The sequence below is a fragment of the Lepidochelys olivacea genome (genome assembly GCF_965140295.1).
Source record: "Lepidochelys olivacea isolate rLepOli2 genome assembly, chromosome: 7".
NCBI classification, from domain to species: domain Eukaryota; kingdom Metazoa; phylum Chordata; order Testudines; family Cheloniidae; genus Lepidochelys; species Lepidochelys olivacea.
The window spans coordinates 83788934-83810911 of NC_140417.1; the positions used below are offsets into that span (position 1 = coordinate 83788934).

Genomic DNA, 21978 nt, shown 5'->3' on the forward strand with positions numbered 1-21978 from the left:
TGGGGTGCTTTCTGTTTTTGACTCAGCCCTCCAGCCTAGTCAATATATAGTTTTCCCTTCTGGGGTATCAAAGTCCCTCCGGACCAACTGTCTGTATGCCATTCCAGGCAGTCCTCCTTGGCATTTCCTGGTCTGTGCCACTTTCTCAGTGGCTGGTAAAGGATCCCAGGCACACCCGCTACTTCTAGTCCTGGGACCTGATCAGCAGCAACCAAGGTCTAAACAGTCTCAAACCTTTCTGCTTTTTCCCTGGGCTTTTTCCGACTCTGCCTTCCATAGGCTTTCTTCCCCAAACTCCTCTGAGTAAACCCTTCCCAGAGAGCTAGGATTCCAGGAATTTTGCTCTCCCTTGGGTTTATTCCTATCCATCTGTCTGTCTGTATCAAGACAGTGACTGCAGACTCTCTCCCGACAGCCCCTTTCTGCTGCAAACTTCCTGGTTTTATACAAGCTCAGCCAGCTGTTGCCCATCTGGGCTTCATCATCAATTAACTTCATCAATCAAGCCTGACTCCTCCCCACCCCGCACAGGTGCAGCCTGTAAGGTTAATTGGCCCCTTGTGAACCACCTTAACCCCTTCAGGGTTGGTGTGGGGGTGAACACCCCATCACAAGGAACAAGAACTAGTGGCTGATCTCCCTAGATTTCTGCATGCAATCCGATTTCTTCCAGCCCTCTCTGGGACTTTCAGTGTGTCAGACTGCATGCTGTATAAATGATTCCGTAACAACCTGTGCCAACATCTCTCTGTGTAAAGTTTATAAAATTCCAAACTGCCCCGCTTTCTAGTATTTATTATATATTATAATAAATTATAATTCAAATTATAACTTTTCCCATGTTTGCATCCCAAAAACATTTCACAGTGACAAAATCTGGCAGGGCTGGCAGTCTCGGCTAAAGAGAGATTTATGACCGAAGTAACCGTGGTGAGGTGTTACCGGTCAGAACTGAACTATTTTTGTAGAGCTCTGAGAGTTCCTAGAACTAAAATAGTGTGAAGAATTGCAGGCCAAGATTAAAAAGTGCTGTCAAAACTAAAGCCTGCATAGAGCATGTCCAGCTAATGCAGTTCCTCATTTCAATGGCCACTAAAAATTCAAACAACATTTTAAAGGCAACAGTGAGGACACATTTTTGGTCAATAATGTTAGCAAGTCACAGAACCTTTGAACCTGGAATTTCTAGTGATACAGGGACTCAGTACGTTACATGACACAACAGAGCTAACGATACAAAAACTCATCAAGTCTCTAGGCCACCAAGGATTTGTGCATGGTACAGGGGCTCGTAAAGGGATACAAGCTCTGCCAGTGGGATGGCACTAGTTCTGAAGTCCAAAAATTGTCACCTTCCAGCCCCTGTTCAGTAGCCTTTGTGTAAAATGAACCAAAGGGCTCAGTTTAGTTCCTAGGGGAGAGGTATCCATACCCAACAAGACAACACTGCAACCGCAATCTCAGCAGTAAACCAACAGGCCTCCTCTCTCAGCAGTAGGTCAGGGTTGAAGAACATGCTGTCGTGGAGGAAATCAATTTTAAGGCTTTCACTCTGGCAGTCATTACCAGAACTAAATTCACTCTCCCATAAAGGAAGTGACATGAAAACAGAGAGATTCACGTGCCTGACCAGTGAACAAATGTCTTTCCCTCATCTTTGGGCTTTTAAATCCCTGTGTGATTGAGCAGTGATTATTACTATATTTTAAATAATATGCTAGAGTTGGGTGGATTCTACAAAAAATATTTTCCAATGACAATTTTTTTGAATGTTTAAACTCATTCTCTCAGGCTGTGCTTGCATCCTTCTTTGGTGTTCACTTCCCATGGACATTTGTGCCATTGACTGTTACTGGGATTGGTGTTTGCAGAAAGTGAATTACAAAGTTACAAGATGAGTAACTGAATAAACCAAAGTTTACATTCACATAAGGGAGTATTTGAGCTGGAAGTGCTTGCATACTAATCTGGGAAACAGAGCTATATGATTTCTGACCAATCGTAATTAAGCCTCACAGTCTGAATAGTGAATATTCCACAGCACTGTTTGTGACCAATCCAGAAAGTTTTAAAAACCTCCATCAGATAATTTTGCATACTAAGTACATCTAAGGAAATCTTGATCTGCTTACAGGTATTCTGTGAGCGGAGCAGGGCCAGGGGGAGGAGGATAGATTTGCCAGATAAATTGTTCGCTGCCAGTTATTTGTGCAGCTCTAAAACACACACAGAAGCAAAAGAATGGATAGAGAAGAAGGCGGCAAGCAGGGATAAAAGCGGAAAAGAGAGAGGAAAACGGCCAGCACTGATTACTGACAGCTCTGGAAGAGTAGCAGGAATATCTGTCCTATCACAGCTTTATCATCTCCTTCAATTTAAAGGTTTTTTATTTAAAGAAAAAAATAATCAAAGGTGGCCTGGAGTGTGTAAGAGAATTACTAATGTGTCTGAGCTAGAAGTTCACACTCAGTCCAACTGCTTCATATTCACAGCATCAGGCCTTGTAGCCATTGCAATAGAATTGTATGGGTCTCCAAAGACTCCTGGGCAGGATTGGCTGGGAAACTGATGTAATTACTAACATTATTACCATTAAAACAAAATAATCATTTTAATTACATCTGGGGCTTTGGTTTTTTTGCTCCCCACCCGCTCCTACCACTATCGCATTCCAGGTAAGGCAGTGTGATGACGACCCTTTCCTGCAGCCCCCACTCTGGGCAGCAGCACACCTTTCCACCCAATTTTAAAAGAGAGAGAGAGAGAGAGAGAGAGAGAGAGAGAGAGCTGCTTCAGCAGCATCAGTACATGAAAAATGAAAATGGTAACCCCAGGCTTGTGACGTTTCATTCCCAGAGGCTTTTGCTTGAACAGAAAAAACTGCTGTAAATGGCAAGTAATTGTATCCTCACCACATTCCCAACTAAAATAAGTGGCAATCAAAACCACGGTCAGGGGACACAACACTGACAAGATGGACCGTGGCTGCAGAGGCAGGGCTCTGCTTTGCAGAAACTTCCTTCGGCTATGTTTCTATCTGTAAAAGCAGGCTAGAGTTTTCCTTTTCTTCCAGCCCTGTCTCATACTGGAGTTTGTTCTTATTTATTTGCTTTGAATGAGACAGATACAGTATATGGTTCAAGTCTGCAAAGATGTCTGTACAGTTAAGGCTAGAATACAGACTAGCGAGTTGATAGTGGAAGGACTTGCTGCTTACAATGCAGATACTGGGCTGTTGGGTTTTTTTACTGGAAACCACATATGCATGCAGGATCACACCACATACACACATCCCTTCTTATGCCTGATGCTTTTTAATATGCTAAACTGCTGCAGACAAAAGTCACGGGGCTACAAAGCCAAAGGTGGCAGATTTCTAAATGATGCCACCTCTCTGATGTTTAGAGGAGTTTTCTCATTACCTCCTCACCATACTAACAGGAAGAAAAGGTCAAAGAACCTTAGCCCACAAAATGCCCTTTGGAGTGGATGAGAGATATTTGGATTCTGTAGCCCAGAGGCACTGGCAACTGAATGGCTCAATCCAGCAGTGGAGAAGTTTGGAGATGATTTTATTGGCCTCTGCTCCTCTCTCTCACAGATCAATAGGCAGATGGTTATCGATTCAGTGGAAGCCTCAGTCTTGTGCTGTAAACAAAGCCCTAGTATAAATTAATATGCCCTGTCAAGTTACAGGTACTTCTTTTGGTGTGCCATCTCATGGGTGGTTGAGGTACTAAGTGGCAGTCTGGCACCGAAAGCATGACCGAGAAGACGGTCTTATGCCAGAAGATGTAACCCAATAATACACATTACTCTAAAAATTATCCATTGTGTTAAATATAACAGAATACAGCAGACTCATAGTAGTCTGCAAAAAGATAAAATAATCTACATCTGCCTCCAAGGAACTTAAAATCCTGAAGCAGAAGAAGAACTGAAAGATGCCCGCAGTCAAATCAAAATGGAACGTTGAGAACTGACTGTTGCAATGCTAGTCCCCACCAGTCTCTAGAACAAGGAGGCACCAACCTATAACGTGTAATCTAATGAGCAAGAAATGAATCTGCGGATTTCCTTTTATAAAAACCCATCCTCTTTTCTAAAACCTGTGGAAATAGCTGATTCAAGAAGTTGTTGACAGATGGTTAGTATGCGTCTATCAGTAGCTCCTTGGTTCATCAGCTGTTGTCAATCAAGCAAGTTGGCAGACAGAAGGTAAGGCAAGAATGTTGCAGCAGAACATTCTTTGCTGTTGTCACACATGACATCACAATAAACTTATGCATACACACACACATACAGAGAGAGAGAGAGAGAGAGAGGCTGGTACCATTAGCAACGTTGAGAGACTCGGCCAAAATCTCTAGGAATTTTGATTTGTGGGAGGGGATGGACAAAGGACTGACACCTGCTAAACAACCAGTGGGGCCACTGGACAATCGAGATGCTAACAGAGCACTCAAGGAAGATAAGGCCATAGCGGAGAAACTAAATGAATTCTTTGCATCTGTCTTTCCAGTTGCGGATGTGAGAGAGATTCCCAAACCTGAGCCATTCTTTTTAGGTGACAAATCTGAGGAAATGTCCCAGATTGAGGTGTCATTAGAGGAGGTTTTGTAACAAATTGATAAACTAAACAGTAATAAGTCACCAAGAACAGATAGATGGTATTCACCTAAGAGTTCTGAAGGAACTCATATGTGAAATTGCAGGGCTACTAACTGTGGTCTGTAACCTATCACTTAAATCAGCCTTGTACCAAAATGACTGGAGGATAGCTAATGTGGCACCAATGTTTAAAAAGGGCTTCAGAGGTGACTCCGGCAATTACAGGCTGGTAAGCCTGATTTCAGTACTGGGCAAACTGGTTGAAACTATAGTAAAGAACAAAATTGTCAGACACATAGATGAACATAATTTGTTGGGGAAGAGTCAATGTAGTTTTTGTAAAGGGAAATCATGCCTCACCAATCTACTAGAATTCTTTGAGGGGGTCAACAGGCACGTGGACAAGGGGGATCCAGTGGATATAGTATATTTAGATTTTCAGAAAGCCTCTGACAAAGTCCCTCACCAAAGGCTCTTAAGCAAAGTAAGCAGTCATGGGATAAGAGGGAAAGTCCTCTCATGGATTGGCAACTGGTTAAAAGATAAGAAACAAAGGGTAGGAATAAATGGTCAGTTTTCAGAATGGAGAGAGGTAACTAGTGGTGTCCCCCAGGGGTCTGTACTGGGCCCAGTCCTAGTCAACATATCATAAATAATCTGGAAAAAGGGGTAAACAGTGAGGTGGCAAAATTTGAAGATGATACAAAACTACTCAAGATAGTTAAGTCCCAGGCAGACTGTGAAGAGCTACAAGAGGATTTCTCAAAATGGGTGACTCGGCAACAAAATGGCAGATGAAATTCAGTGTTAATAAATGCAAAGAAATGCACATTGGAAAACATAATCCCAACTATACATATAAAATGATGGGGTTTAAATTAGCAGTTACCACTCAAGAAAGAGATCTTGGAGTCATTGTGGATAAGTTCTCTGAAAACATCCACTCAATGTGCAGCAGCAGTCAAAAAAGCAAACAGAATGTTGGGAATCATTAAGAAAGGGATAGGTAATAAGACAGAAAATATTATATTGCCTCCATATAAATCCATGATACACCCACATCTTGACTACTGCATGCAGATGTGGTTGCCCCCATCTCAAAAAGATATAGAATTGGAAAAGAATTGGAATTGGAAAAGGTTCAGAAAAGGGCAACAAAAATGATTATGGGTATGGAACGGCTGCCATATGAGGAGAGATTAATAAGACTGGGACTTTTCAGCTTGGAAAAAAGACGACTAAGTGGGGATATGAAAGAGGTCTATAAAATCATGACTGGTGTGGAGAAAGTAAATAAGGAAGTGTTATTTGCTCCTTCTCATAACACAAGAACTAGGGGTCACCAAATGAAATTAATAGGCAGCAGGTTTAAAACAAACAAAAGAAAGTATTTTTTTCACACAACGCACAGTCAACCTGAGGAACTCTCTGCTAGAGGATGTTGTGAAGGCCAAGACTATAACAGAGTTTAAAAAAGAACTAGATAAATTCATGGAGGATAGGTTCATCAAAGGCTATTAGCTAGGATGGGCAGTGATGATGTTGCTAGCCTCTGTTTGCCAGAAGCAGGGAATGGGCAACAAGGAATGGCTGCTTTGTTCATTTCATTTGGGGCACCTGACACTGGCCACTGTCAGAAGACAGGATACTGGGCTAGATGGGCCTTTGGTCTGACCCAGTATGGCCATTCTTATGTTTTTATGTTAAAGAAGAAGATGGGGAAACTGCTGCTACAGAAGAGAAAATCCCTGTTGGAAAAGTCCTCATGGAAGGTTCAGCCAGAAAGGAAACAGTCAACTGACATTTCTGTCATCCAATCAGGACTCTCAGTTCCCCAGTGATTATAGAGAGCCATGGCACGCTTAGCAAGGTAAGAGTAGTTCAGGACAGTGGGAAATTAAGAGCACTGATTGGCTCTACAGGAAATCAGAATATAGGCCAATGCCTTCTGCTAAGGGCTACCAGACCTACTGTGGTTTAACCATGCTCCCCACTGAACCAGTTAGCTCACCAGCTACAGATGTTATGCATGGAACCTGCAGGACCGAAGACTTAATCCTGTTGATTATGAATACATATGGAGTTAATAGCCACAAAATCTGAGTGTGCAGAACCACACTATTTTATAAAGTCAGAGGCTCCCATCATGAATGTGATAAATAACCCAGTAAATGGGGAGGCACCTGCCCCTGAAAGTTACGTATATGCAGACTGAACTGGAGAGGCTTTGATGTACCTACAGGAAATATTCTGTGTCTAGCCTTGTACCATACCTAGACCAGACTCTAGAAATAAGTGTTGGTTCTGTTCTGTCTTTGTTAGCTTGTTTTACATAGAATCATTATACCATGTCAGGCTGGCTGACCAGACTTATTTTCCTACATGTTATGTACAATGAAGAGATAGATGGCTAGCTTACATTTAAAGATACACAAGAGTTTTCAGATCCAGGAACTTCCACTATTCCCCACCAGAGTCTGGACAATCCCAAAGCTTGGCTAGATCTCATGCATGAAACTGGGTTTCTGGCATTTACTGATGCTCCACGTCTATTTCCAGACAACACAGAATAGGCAGAGGAAGATCTCAGCATTATACATTTTTTATTTAAAATCCAAATTCTGGGAAAAGTGGAAACAGAAATACAGAGGGGGGGGGAGGAAGAGATTATGAAACTTCTCTAAAGTGAGTGCACAATTGGTTGAAAGACCATACTCAAAGAGTAGTTATCAATGGTTCACTGGGATGACGCATCTAATGGGATCCCACAGGGGTCAGTCCTGGGGCAGGTGGTACTATTCAATATTTTCATTAATGACTTGGATAATGGAGTGGAGAGGATGCTTATAAAATTTGCCCATGACACCAAGTGAGAGGGGTTGCAAGCACTTTGGAGGACAAGGTTAGAATTCGAAATGATCTTGATAAATTGGATACTTGGTCTGAATTCAACAAGATGAAATGCAATAAAAACAAGTAAAAAGTACTACACTTAGGAAGGAAAACTAATGCACAACTACAAAAAGGGAATAACTGATTGGTAGTAGTATTGCTGAAAAGGATCTGGGGCTTATACAGGATCACAAACTTAATATGAATCAATAATGTGACACAGCTGCGAAAAAGGCTCATATCATTCTGGGGTGTATTAACAAGAGTGTTGTACGTAAAATACAGACGGTAACTGTCCTGCTCTACTTAGCACTAGTGAGATCTCATCTGGAGTACTGTGTCCGACTCTAGGAGCCACAATTATTGGACAAATTGGAGAGAGACCAGAGGAGAGCAGCAAACATGATAAAAAGTTTCGAAAACCTGAGCTATGAGGAAAGGTTAAAAAACTGCACATGTTTAGTCTTGAAAAAAGACGATGGAAGGGGGACCTGATAACAGTCTTCAAATATGGTCAGAGCTGTTAAAAAACTACAATGATCAGTTGTTCTCCATGACCACTGAAGGTTGGACAAGAAGTAAGGGGCTTAATCTGCAGCAAGGAAGATTTAGGTTAGATATTAGGACAGACTTTCCAACTATAAGGGTAGCTAAGCTCTGAAATAGGCTTCATGGGGAGGTTGCGGAACCCCTGTCACTGGAGATTTTTATGAACAAGCTGGACAAGCACCTAACAGGGATAGTCTAGGTTTATTTGGTCCTGCCTCAATACAATGGGCTGGCCTTGATGACTTCTCAAGGTCCCTTCCAGCCCTATGATTCTCTGTAGTAGGGGCAAGGAGAACACAGTGAAAAAATGCATCTTAGAGAACAAACCCTGAAGGTCAGTGTGGCATGCACGTGGGTGCCTAACTAATGTACTACCAAAGCACTGCGGGGCACAGACATGGGCAAACACGTTTTAGCAAATTGGAAAACCATAAAAGTCTATTATAGCAAATCAAACAGCAGTCAGCATGACAGCCATTAGCCTGAAATGAATACATGGGAACTTAATGAGGTCTGTCAAGGCCAGCTTGGTGAATTAAGTTGCCAATTCTAGCTGGATTCCCCTTTCTTTACAGACTTGAAAGCATCCGTGCTGCCTCATTAGAGTTTGACAAGTGAATTGCAGGCCCTTTTGCCCAGATAAAATGGATAATTGCACTGGAACAGCATAGTTAGGGGCTGGGGGAGAGACCCCCCTCCTTCCACAAACACACACACCTGCTCTGCTATTACAAACAGGTGACTGTGTTGTAATTAAGACATGACAGGCACTGAAGACCACCAGGTCACAGGCACTGTACCGAAGCATAAGGCAAAGAGGCGTGATTGCCGGTCCAATAATCAGAGCAACACACGGAGCTTAATGTTAAGGGGTGCATTTGCTTCCCCACTAATTCCACTCACACATTCCCTCACTCACATGCACTCACAAACTGCACTACATGGCTCATGCCCAAATAATTTACATTCTTGAAACAAATGGGCTTTCTAAGGCACTGGTATACCTATTCAGAAGCAGTACTTTTAAAGGGTGTTTTTTTCATATTCCATTTATTTATGCACATTATTTTTGAATTCTCTATTGCCATACAATGGTAGTAGGCTTAAATAGCCCTTCCCCTGCTGCTCCATCTCTTAGCTAGGACTACTGCTACCAAGATGTTCATTTATCTCAAAATAAATACAGGAACAGAACCAGGGAAAACCCTCAATATCTATGAAGTGTGCCAATAGCTAATCTAGGGGAAATCGCATTCGCATTTGTTAGCCCAGTCTTCCTCCCCAACTTCCCAGTCCCATTTGTGTCTGTTTACGTCTGGTCTTAAACTTGGATCATAAGTTCTTTAGGGCAGGGCTCGTCTCTGACTAGTAGTAACCTCACTGTTTATCAAAAGCATTATCACAGAGAGGAGTTTGCTAATACCCTCCACAGCTGTGTCCCATAGCAACTATGTGTCCACATTCCTTGGAACTACCGTTGTTTCAGTGGAACATTGGGCACTTCAAAGCAATGTACCTTGCATGAAGCAAAGCCACCTTTTTGTGCCAGGGGCCTGATTTTCCAAGGTGAACAGAACTTACACCTCCCTGTGAAGTCAATGGCAGCTCTAGGTACTAAGCACCCGGTGATTGTAGCAGCACACAGCTAATCAACACATTCAACTGTCTGCTTTAAAAAGGAGAAGGCATCATCTCTCTTGCTTGCTCTATTCTGGCCAGTAGGTGGGCATGCGACTCCTCCCCCCAGGATTCCCACATGAACAGGGATGAACTGACAGGCTTCAGAAAATGTAAAGTGATACTGTGGTGGGAAGAAGGACATGTTCTTGCCAACCCAAAGTTACTACAAAATGAAAACACCCTCAACAAAAAAGTGTAAGCTTGAAGCCAGACTGTGACTTCCCAGGGCCACCAGAACCTGTAGTATAATAAGCTAGAAATGACTCCACCAGCAGTGTTACGGAGGAAAAGAGAAAAACAATAGAGATGACTTTTCTAGCGTACTGATAACTTTAGAAGGCCCTATTGGATCCAAAGAAGCACACCCTCCCTTTTTCTCAGTACTTTACCACACATTAAAAAGGCACCATGGAAATATTATCTCCTGATAGAAGAACAGAAGTGCTTTCAGGACACTGGCTGGATGATGAGTATGTGGCTCATTACCTTTGATCCATGTCCTTGCTTAAAGATCATGGACAGAGATTACAAATTGGCACATGAACACACTTAATTACATTAGGTCAATTTCCAAAAAAGCATGAGCTCTGAAAACTAAGTTTCAGTGTTGGTCAGTGTTGGTCTGTTGTGAGTAACATGATGCTAACTACAACCAAAACCAGCAAGATGGGCTGAAAGACACCTCACTACAGAGCAGGTGGCTCATATCCAGAAGAGGACAGCAAAGAAAGAGTGTGACAGATTATTTTTTTGTCTCTTCCAGCACTGCTGCCACAATGCCTTTTTCCCAACCAAGTTTAACGTTCACATCCATTCCTGAACCTTGGCCCTCCTTCCTCCCCATACTTGATACCAGTAAGTTAAATCTCCAGCCTTCCATATATCTGAATTTATGATCTGAGTTCTCAAGATGGAGGTGACAAGGGAGAGGAGAAATGGCATGGTTGCTCCAATTATATAAATATAGAAGCTTAATCTAGCATCAATTCCAGATGGGTACAGAAATGTAGTTTCCATTCATTTCTCCATGACCAGGAGGGAGCCCTCTTTCTAATACACATCATAAAATATTTTAACAGGTTTTATGGGGTGACGTTGGGATGGAGAAGGAGGAGGGAACCTTCTCTTCTAGTCTTACCTGTGTTCCAGGGGGAAGTACATTGCTTCTGTAGATCGGGAAATAGTTTGAAAAGAGAAGGAGAGCAATAGAAAACAAGGGTCTGTGTGTTCAAGGATTTAGGTGAAGTCACCTAAAAGCCAATTTCCTCCTTTCCCATATCCTAGATTGGCTTTATGGAGACAGGACATGAAGTTCTCACACGGATTGCCAGTACACTTCGCAGACCTACGAAAATACCCTCCCCTTCAGACATATCACCGTACAGAGGATCTGCAGGACGGAGATCCAGTCACTCCTCATTCATTTCAAGAGGTCTGGGCATAAAAAGGGAGCAGCGAATGGGTTATACAACTATTGCTGACTTTTTTTTTTAAGTTTACACTTAAAAAGGAAAAGAAATGCCTCTGACACACTGTCATTCTCAAAGAGGTGTTTCAGATTATTTGCTTCACATAGAAGCAGACAAAGCAAATGGGAGACAAACTCCAGGCCAATTTATCATGAACAGCCTACTGAAGGAAACTCACCCACACAGGAGAGGGACAGTGAAAGATCCAAACTCCAGCACAGCATGGAGCCTGCAGCCAGCATATTAACCAACCATTTGTAATCCAATAATTTGTACTTCTCAATTATCAAAGACTGCTCAGTTTCACATACACTGATGAACTCCCTTATCTGCACACAGAAGCATGCTTCAGGAATAACAAGAGCCTGCCAGGGTCAGACAGGGAGAGGGCTCCCCTAGTCTGGGAATAGCAGGGCCCAGAATCAGACAGGGAGAAGGCTCCATCAGTCATTTCTCCATTTCAAAACTGTTAATCATTTGATTAAGACTAGTACCAGCCATGGTGCAGCTTGTCGGTCTCCATCCTCTCCCTCACTAAAGACTGGCTGCTCGGCTGTACCCAACAACCCTGAAATCAACCCGAAATCTCCAGAGTGAGAAGTTCCTTGACCATGCTACTTGACTGAGTTGACACAACTTTACACAAGTTTAGCGACACATATAGGAGCTATCGTCTTCCCAGCAGTCAGCATGGCCAAGCCACCCCGGAAGGAGCACGACAGTCTTCTCCCAGGGAAAAGAATCTCATCACTACAGAGAGGTCTACAAGGAGACCAAATAGCTGAGAGGGCAGAGCCATTCAGGCAGAGCATTCCCAGAGTTTGCCACTAATCTAAAAAGGCTTGAGGGAACATTTACTTCTACACAAAATAGCCTCCATGGAGACGCCGCTTCCTTTGTCCCCAAAAGAAAGCAGAAGCAAAAAACAGATTCCTATTTTGGGCTGCTTTCAATCTTCACTCTCTCCCAAAGCTTGCTCCTGAGTTAAAGCCCCATATGGAGTGTGTGTTACATTTCTTTGAGCTCACAGCCCACTCCTCCACCTGCCTTTTCCCAACAGATATACTCTGCCTATGGAGCGTTATCACTCCGCTACTACCCATTGGAACAAAAGGCCTAGACTTTCAGGGATTTCATCCTTCACTGAACCCCAACGACAGGACAGGTGGAAAAGACCAAACACCCCAGAGGGCCACTACCATCACTATAGAGCTGGATAGAGAGCTCTGCTCTTTTTACAATTAACTGAAACAAATGGGCAAGCTCTGCCCAGAAGAAGAAAAAGTATCCAGGAAAAAGGTCTCTCCAGAGGAAATCCAGGCTCCTACCTCTGCAATGCGAACACTGTAGGGCTGATTGTGAAACCTTGGAGCATTGTCATTCACATCTCCCACTTGGATATTCACCGTCCCCTTGATCACCTGTGGCCAGAAGAATAAAAACATACAGCTGGCATTAGGCCACTGGGTACATTCCTCATTTTCAAAGGATTTCAGAGAAGGGACAGATGCAGAATTGAAGATCCAGGCAGGAAGAGACTAAAATTTCAGCAGCTGTCACTCCCCAAGAGCCACAGCTACTGTACATCATTCTCTTTAGAGCCCCAACAGCCAGAGGTCTGATGGGATTTACAATACCCCCTGCTGGTAGATGCTGGGACTAAAGTACTTCTCCATTCCCCAGTAATCAGTGCAGCCACTCCACTCTTTACAGCTCCCCTTCTAAGAGATGGTAGCATTGTAGCTGCAAGATCTCCTGAGCCAGTGCTTCTCCACTACTCCCTGCAGCTCCACAGCTTTTATATAATGGTAAAAAGACTTGCATCTGCATTTCTACATCATGAGCTACAGTGCTCTCCTGTTCACTCTCTAATGCCCCTTTCAGGGAGAGGCTGGGATTGCAGTGGCTGTGAACTCCTCAACAGCCGGTGCTCTCCCAGTCCCACTCCATGCTTCTCCGGTCTCAGATCATGAAATGAAAAAAGTCATACTTACCCCCTGGCTGTCACTGACAGAAAATTCAACTGTGAATTCTGACTTAGTCTGAAATGAAAAGAGAAGAAAAACATATAATTAGAGGTACTGTAGCGTTTATCTGTGGATGGCAAGCTTTGAACTTTAGCCGAGTATTATTACATGCAAAATACTGCCGTGGCCTTGAAGAGAACAGGGAGGGGTCCCAAGCCCACTTACATACACTGTATATGAGTACAATTGCTCAGAAATATTAACCACATAGGACTCCTGTACATTATCTGCACACACGAGGCAGCTCTTCCCGTGTCAATAGGTGGCAGGTACTGAAGCAGCCAGCTTGCTAACTGGCAGCTGAGTACTCTAACCAGAGGCGGGTACTTCACAAAAGCCATACAGATCAAAGGAATCTGCTGTTTGACCTCCTTCGTTGTGCCCACCCCCTCCAGCATATGATATGACCCTGGCAACAAAGGCTGTTTGCAATGGCAGTGAGGATGAGTAAGTGAGGGGGACACAGACCTCCTCTAGGACAGGGGTTCCCAGGCTGTAGCACATGGACCATTAGTGGTCTGCAGAGAACTGCCTGTCCTCTTTGGTTCCAGCTGAGAGATACAGCACAGATGTGAGGGGGACAATCTAGTGCCCTGCCTCCAAACAATGGCTGGCATTGGATGCTTAAGAAGAAGGTGGGGAAGAACTTTCCTTCCAGACCACCTCTTTTCCACCAGGGACTGTCCCATTTCAGGGCCATAAAATCTTGACAAAGAAATCATGTGGGGCTGGGGAGTGTGACATAAAATATTACAACAGAACTGTCTGTTACCTGGGTACCATCTGGTTTAATTTAAATCAAGTCCCATCCAGCCATCAAACAATTCCTTTCCTTCTCTGATTCCTCCTTTTACAACTTCACTGCCCCCTAACCATACTGCTGCGCAAGTGGAGTGACACGTGTTCTGGAAGCATTGCATAGGAACGATCTGAAAGCAAGTTTGGAATGATTCTATGTGCTACAGACTTGGTTGATTTATTCTTAGTTAGGAAGCTCAGGGATAGCCAGCAGGCTCTGGTTCCCCAAACTGCAACTTAACCTCTCTTATGCCAGGATAGTTGTTTACCTTGGAGGCGGTTTCAGGGATGGTTTACCAAAGCATACATTCCCCTCCATGAAGGCTCAGGTAATGCAATCTGAGAAGGCCTCAGGGCAATGCCTGTAGCCAGTCTGAGCAGCCCAAATGCCAAGGACACAGGAGAGAGATCCATTTTCCTTGCTGCAAGACTCTCACATATCAGCTTTTTCATCACCACTTCTCCCACCCTCTCCACCCACAAGTGCAACCACAGAAAAAAAAAGTTGGGGAATGGGGACCAAGTCCAGATTTCATTGAACATAAAAAAAGATAAGCCAGGGAAGAGACAGGACAGACAGACAGGGCTTCCCCCAGCCTACTTTCTGTCCCCACAGCTCACTTCAATCACATCCCTTTTTAGACTGGGTTATTCAGTCCATCATTTTGCATCTAATTCTTTCTATTCAGTAAATCTTTTAAAGCTTACTTTGTCTCCCTTTCATTTGTTCTTTTCCCTTTCACTGTTCGTTCCCTTTCTACTGCTATTTATTGTACGAGTTTGCCCTCTGTCTTTTTGCCCCTCCATCTCATTTTCCTACATTGTGCAAGAATTGATATATTTCCTTTGCGTCCCTCCACTTTGCTTTTCTTGTGTGATTTTCTCTTCTTCCTACTTAGTAATCTCTCTTCCCTTCTCCCTCTAACACTCTTTTCCTTTCTCATGCTTCCTCGTTCTGTATACTCTTCCCACCTTCATCTTCTTACACACTCTTACCCCACCTGCTTACATACTCCTGCTTACCCCACCAGAAACACTCACACACACTTTTTCCCTGCCTACAGAAATCAAACACACTCCTGCCTGCGCCCCCCAAAATCTCTCTCTCGCTCTCGCTCTCACATACACACACACACTAGATTTGCCCTCAAAATCAAGCCAATACATAAACACTTGTTGACACCCCCCCCCCAGGATCAGTTCATATATGCAGACTCCTCTGCCCCCAAATCCAGTCACACAGTCATACAGGCTCTCCCCAACCACAACCCACGTGGGATTTGTTACAAGGCTAATTCAAAAAATTCACAAACACTCCGACTCCTTGACACAAGTAGCCTCCCCTCCTCCCAGTCTCCACCTGCATTTTACATTCCTCTGCAAGCCCTCAGTTTCCCTCCTTGCACACGGATTTCCCTTGTCTCTTCAAAACCTTCATGTACCCCACATCTCCCTGAACTTTCTAGACTCTCCCCTGCACCTTCTCAGTCCCCTCCTGCTTCTCACATTCCCGCATCTCCTCATAACTCCTGGTCAACGGCTCACTCACAGAATGTCAGACATCTTCCTGAGGGCACCTTGACTTCAGTTCCATTGAAGACAATGGCAGAGGATAGTCATCTTCACTGAGGGCAGCCTTGCTTTCCCTGCAGTTTTGCATATAGATTCATAGATATTAAGGTCAGAAGGGACCATTATGATCATCTAGTCTGACCTCCTGCACAATGCAGGCCACAGAATCTCACCCACCGACTCCTGCAATAAACCTCTCACCTATGTCTGAGCTATTGAAGTCCTTAAATGATGGTTTAAAGACTTCAAGGTGCAGAGAATCCTCCAGAAAGTGACCCATGCCCCATGCTACAGAGGAAGGCGAAAAACCTCCAGGGCCTCTTCCAATCTGCCCTGAAGGAAAATTCCTTCCCGACCCCAAATATGGTGATCAGCTGAACCCTGAGCATGTGGGCAAGATTCACCAGCCAGATACCCAGGAAAGAATTCTTGGTAGTAACTCAGATCCCACCCTATCTAACATCCCATCACAGGCCATTGGGCCTATTTACCATATGGAATAGTGGCCACCTTGACTAAAGACTGTTTGGTTTCAGGCCTATTGAAAGTAATGGAAGATGGTGACTACTTTGAATATGGGAAGATTTGGGAGTTTGATGCCAACAGTTGTGAGGTCATGGTATCTGAGCAGCTCACCAGCATGAGTGGATTTTAGCCTCACATGCCTCTGTGAGGTAGGGAAGTACTTTCTCTGTTTTATAGATAGGGAAATGAGGCACAGGGAAGATTAAGTCCTTCGCCCCAGGTCACACAGGAAATTTGTGGCAGAGCGGGAAGAGATCCAAAATCCCCAGAGTTCCACCAGTGACTTCATCATATGAAACCATCCTCCCTCTCATCAGAAACAGGGAAGATGCAGCAGCCAAGGAACCAGCAAAGCTCAACTTTCAAAGATGGGCACATAAATTGGGCACCTAAATAAGACATCTATCCCTTGCATTTAGACATTCAAATAGGCATTGCCTGCGGGTTTGTAAAATGGTCATTTATGTATGAGATCATGCCAATTTTAGTATCCAAGTGCCTGATCTTGAGAGAAGAAGCCGTGTACACACAGCAGAAGTCAATATGAGCAGTGACACCCGATCTTTAAATAAGATCCTAAATGCAGGTTCAGATTTTCTTTAGAAGTAAAAATTGAACTTGAAGTGTAGGCTTAAAAGGGGACAGGCTGAGCACATAATCTTCCCTGAGCCTCTGAGTGCTGTGCTCTCTGGCAGTTAGTGTTAATTTAATTTTTTGTTAACATTACAGTAGATCACGATTGTGAAATCCAGGGTAGGTAATGAGGCAGAACTAACCAGTGACTTCTGCTCCAGACCTTGCCTTGCTGAGGATTCTATAGTCCAGCTTCTGACCATAGTTTGGCCCCGACACTGCTATCTGCCTGCTGTCTGCAACTTGGTCCCTGACCCTGACTTCCTGGTATCCTGACTTGACTCGATCCCAACCCCTCTACTATTCTCCTGCCTGCAACTTGGTAACTGACACGTAGGCCACTCACTGCCTTGTCCTAAAAGTTTGCTCAGATCAGCTTTGCCCACTCCCAACCCCATCCAGCCCCTCCACAGATGACAGAAGTGAAACCCTGGACAACAGGGGCTAACCAGAAGGGAGCAGCTCTAAACCAGAACCTCGGGCTCCCCAAGTATCAAAACTACCTGGATGTGTTTGGAAAGAAAAATGTGGATTTGTTATTTCCTCACAGGGACTATGACTGTCCAATAGACCTATAACCCAGGGGAAAGGTGCCCTATGGATAGATATACGCCGTGTCTAAACCAGAGCTAGAGACACCATGTGCGTATAACCAGGAAAGTCTCTTCAGGGGCTTTATTCAGAGACCCACCACTCCAGTGGGGACACCAGTCCTCTTTGTGCAAAAAAAAGGATACGTCACCATACCTCTGTGTAGACTGTCATCCACTGACACAGGTGACTATTTGAAACCGGTACTCCCTGCCCCTCATCCCAGAATTGTTGGACCACCTGAAGGCTACCAGGATCGTCACTAAACTAGATATTTGAGGGATATATAATCTACTGTGAATAAGACCTAGGGATGAATGGAAAACCGCTTTTCATATCCAATATGGGCACTTTGAATACTTAGGAATGCCGTTTGGATTAACCAATACCCCGCCCTGCAACATTTCAACATTTCCTAAGTGACGTGTTCAGGGACATCCTGGACCAGTGTGTGATCATCTACCTTGATGGTGTTTTCTGAGAACCCTGAGCAGCACGGACATCATGTCTGTTCTGTCCTTGAGAGACTATGGAAGCATCGTTTGTAAGCCAAACTACAGAAGTCCACCTTCGACCAGACCACCATTGAATTTCTATGCAACATCATCTCCTCGTAGGGCATTCAAATGGACCTGAAGAAGGTGAAAGCCATCCACAACCAGACAGCAGAGGTGGACCCTCCAAGGATTTCAGTGCTTTCTGAGCTTTATGAATTTTTCTAGGCAATTAATTGCAAACTTCTCTGAACAAACAGCCCCACTGACTTCCCTCCTTCGTACAGCCATTCAGTTCATGTGGCTGCCTGAAGTCCAGCTTGCTTTTGGATCACCTTCACCATGGCCGTGATTCTGGCACACCCTGACCCAATGTGCCCTTTTACAGCGGAAGCAGACGCATCCAACTTAGGCCTTGGGGCAGCACTCTCACAGCTATTTGGACCACAGTCAGTTCTGTACTCTTATGCATTCTACTCTCAAAAACTCACCCCCACAGAGATGGACTATGAAATACTGGACTAGGAGCTGCTTGTAATCAAAACCGTATTTGAAGAATGGAGTCATCACTTTGAGGGAACTCAGCACCCAGTACAGGTTTTTACAGAGCACAAGTACCTTGAGTACCTTCCTAAGGCCCACGCTTTGAACCAGAGGCAGTTAAAATGAGCCTTGATGTTCTCTCAATTCAAGTTTACAACTACCTACTGCCTGGGAAACTGAAATGGGAAAACTAACACTATTAGGAAAGGAGGAATACTACTTGGAAACTGACATTAATGCAATGATCCTCCCACTTTATCTTGAGGATCCACCCAAGAAAGTGCTGGTGCTGGCCTTGCAGGTTTTTCAGGTGTTTTCTGTAAGTCACCTGAGTCTCACAGCCATAGAGGAGAGTGGGATTGTCACTGGTTTATAAATTAAAAGTCTAGTTTGTGTTCTGATGTTGTGACTGTTGAACACCCAGCAAGACAGTCTGCCAAAGGCTAGGCTGGCATAGTGAATTCTGTGCTGAATCTCGACGTCTATGTCTGCCCTCTGTGAGAGATGGCTGCCCAGATAGACAAAGTATTCTACATTTTCCAGTTCTTCTTTGTCAATGTAGATCTTCCTTGCTGGATCTGATGATTGACCGGGGACCAGCTGGTGGAGAACTTTTGTTTTGCTTATGTTCAGAGTTAGCCTAGGCTGTTGTAAGCTTCAGAGAAGCAATTAAGGGCTGTTTGAAGATCCTCCTTTGAATGTGCAACTACAGCACAATCATTTGTGTACTGGAGTTCAGTTATTGTTGCCGATATTACTTTCGTTCTGGAACGGAGACGAGAAAGGTTGAAGAGGTTGCCATCAATTGCTGTATGCCCAACTTAGCAAAGGAGAAAGGAAAAGGGGAGGCCAAAAGAAACACTTTAAAGACACCCTCAGGATAAACATCAAGAGATGTGGCATCAACACAATGCACTGGAAGACAGCAGACCAGGATAGGGATACCTGGTGAAGACTTGTCAGAAAGGCAACGTCCACTTTTGAGGAAAATCGTCTTCCCCTGGTTGCAGAAAAATGCCAGAAAAGAAAGGAAAGACAACTGTCGTGCAGCAATCATGGCCCAACCCTGTTTTCCAACACCATCTGCAATGTCTGCCAATGAGTCTGTGGCTCAAGAACTGGACGCCTCAGTCACCAAAGGACCCATGAAAAATAAAACCTGTGAAAGAGATCATCCTCGACCTTGAGGGATCGCTGACGCTGACTACTTGGAAAACAGGGAACCTCCATTTCAACCTCCCTACCTCCTCAAACAGAGTAATTTTGTCAAAGTCACAATTCAGCAAGACGTACTCTCCCTCATCCGGTCTACTCAAAAGAAGACCCTGCTTGCCCAAGGAACACAGTCTATGCCATTAGGGGCTAAGATGGATTGTTCCATGCGGGACAGGAGAACATACTTCAACAAGTACATATATGTCCCCCAGGGACATCCCCAACTGAAGGTGCTACGCCTTTCCCTTTTGCTTCATTGGCAGGTCACTTTGGCTACCTTAAGATTTCCCTCATAGTTGCCTCTTTTTAATGATGGCCCCACATGCAGGCCAAAGTCCAAGCTTATAATACACTCCTGTGCACATACCAAGATGCCCTGGACCAAGCCCCTCAGCACCTGGAGACTCCTGCCATATGCAGAGTTTTCATATAACACTGACCATGCCTCTACAGGTCGGAGCTCCTTCTTGGCTAATTAGAGGTTCCACCCCCTTTTTCACCAGACACTACCAGCAGCCTCCCTGAATCCAGCTGCCACCAATGGGTCCAACAGATCCACGTCATTCAGGAGGAGCTCAGGAACCATCTAGAAGAGGCACAGAAGGCTTGCAAGAGGCATGCAGACCATCAGCGACAAGAAGCTACAACATTTGCATTAGGCCAGAAGGTGTGGCACACCACCAAACATCTCCACACCAGTTGACCCTTCTGGAAATTGGTCTACCAGTTCCTGGAACCTTTCCTGATATGCCAGCAGATTAACTCAGTTACCTTTAAACTATAGCTTCCCCAGTCTCTCAAAATACACCCAATTTTTTATGTTTCCTTTTTGAAGCCCTTCCTTAATCAAAGCACACACTGCCTCCACCAGCTGAAATCCAGAGTAATAAAGAGTACAAAGTGCATGCTGTCCTCGATTTCCAATGGATGCATGGCCACCTGCACTACCTGGTCGCTATGGCCCCAAGGAGCACACTTGGGAGCCTGCTTCCTATGTCCATGCCCTTGACCTGCTGGAGAAATTCCACAGGATTCACCCAGACAAGCCTGGACCAGCACAACCCCAAAGGGGGACTTGAAGTGGTAGATGTAAGAACCTGCGGGACTAAAACCTGGGACCATGTGGATTCTGAGCCACTGACAGGTCTGCATTACCATTGAAAGCGTAGGCTGGGTTTCTGCTGGAGAACCCTGTGAAGTTAGGCACTGCAGAAAGTACCAGAATGCAGGGCCTGAGTGGTGGCTCCCCACTGCCCACTGATTGGCTCATGCTGGTATATAAACCACAGACCAGTCCACACACACATTTGCAGAACTGGGTATCAACATAGCTCCTTACACTACCATGAAGTCTGGATCAAGGGTTCAGAGTACCAGAAGGGGATGTGTGCCCACCTTGCTATGGAAAGGCTCATTTAGGGCTGGACAAAAATTGTGCACTGAAACTTTTTCCAACAGAAAATTGGATTTTCAATTCAATGAATTTTCATCACACACAGCATTGGCTTTCTGTGGAAAATTTCAATTGATCATTTAAAAAAAAATGAATGCCTAAACTTCAAAAATTACCACACAGGGAGAGCTCACTCTTCACAGGTACGGCTTTGAGAAGGCTCCTGATCACCCCATACAAGAGGCAGACAGAAAAATGAGCAATAATTTCCATTCTGATATTTGGTCAAGGTCCTCTCCATTTGCCCTTTCCCTCCGGTTACCAGGTGCCTTCGAAAGGGAATATTTCTGACAAAAAACACATCAAGGTGTAGCAGCTTGTCTTCTAGCAGCAAATGACATTACCTCTCTGTCCAAGGGCTGCCTGAGCCATACAACTCCAGTCACGCTTTCCACTGCAAAGAACCTGCTGGCCTCCTCCCCGACCACACCAAACACAAGATGGTCATTGTCTAGGTCCCGGGCAAGCAACTGGGTCACTGATGAGCCTAGAACAACATAAGCAAGAAAAAAAGGATGAGTGGATGAGAGGAAGAAAAGGAGGAAATGTCAGACTCATGGAACTAATCCACTTCTTATTGCCAAATGGCATTATTCGTCTTTAGAAAGTCCGTGTCATGGCCCCATCTCTGCTCACTTTAAAAATTTACCCTCAAAAGATATTTAAGTATGTTGCAATTTTTCAAACAAACAATCCATGCTCTAAGTAGCAGGGGTGGAATTGAGGATGGCTTTACTGCTCTCTTCAGCAAAGCTACTACTGCCATGCTGAGTGTACATTTCCTAAAGCTGCACCCCTTGTAGGGAAGGAATTGTTGCATATGGGAAAGTCGAATTAGTTCAGTAAAAGTGGCAGCATCCAACTGTGCCAATCACTAGAAACAGAGATAATCCATGCATCTTTTTTGGTAAAAATCTGCCAACAAC

At 44.3% G+C, this 21978-nt stretch overlaps 1 protein-coding gene across 1 annotated transcript in view; it reads right to left on the bottom strand.

Moving 5' to 3' along the window:
* CDH23 (cadherin related 23) overlaps positions 1–21978 on the bottom strand; it is a 510961-nt gene that overhangs the window by 370333 nt on the left and 118650 nt on the right. The window contains exons 4-6 of the mRNA XM_084634348.1: positions 21397–21539; positions 13196–13243; positions 12530–12622 (exon numbers count right to left, since the gene is read on the bottom strand). Of these exons, the coding sequence (XP_084490474.1) occupies positions 12530–12622; positions 13196–13243; positions 21397–21539 (284 nt within the window). The remainder of the gene's footprint in view (positions 1–12529; positions 12623–13195; positions 13244–21396; positions 21540–21978) is intronic.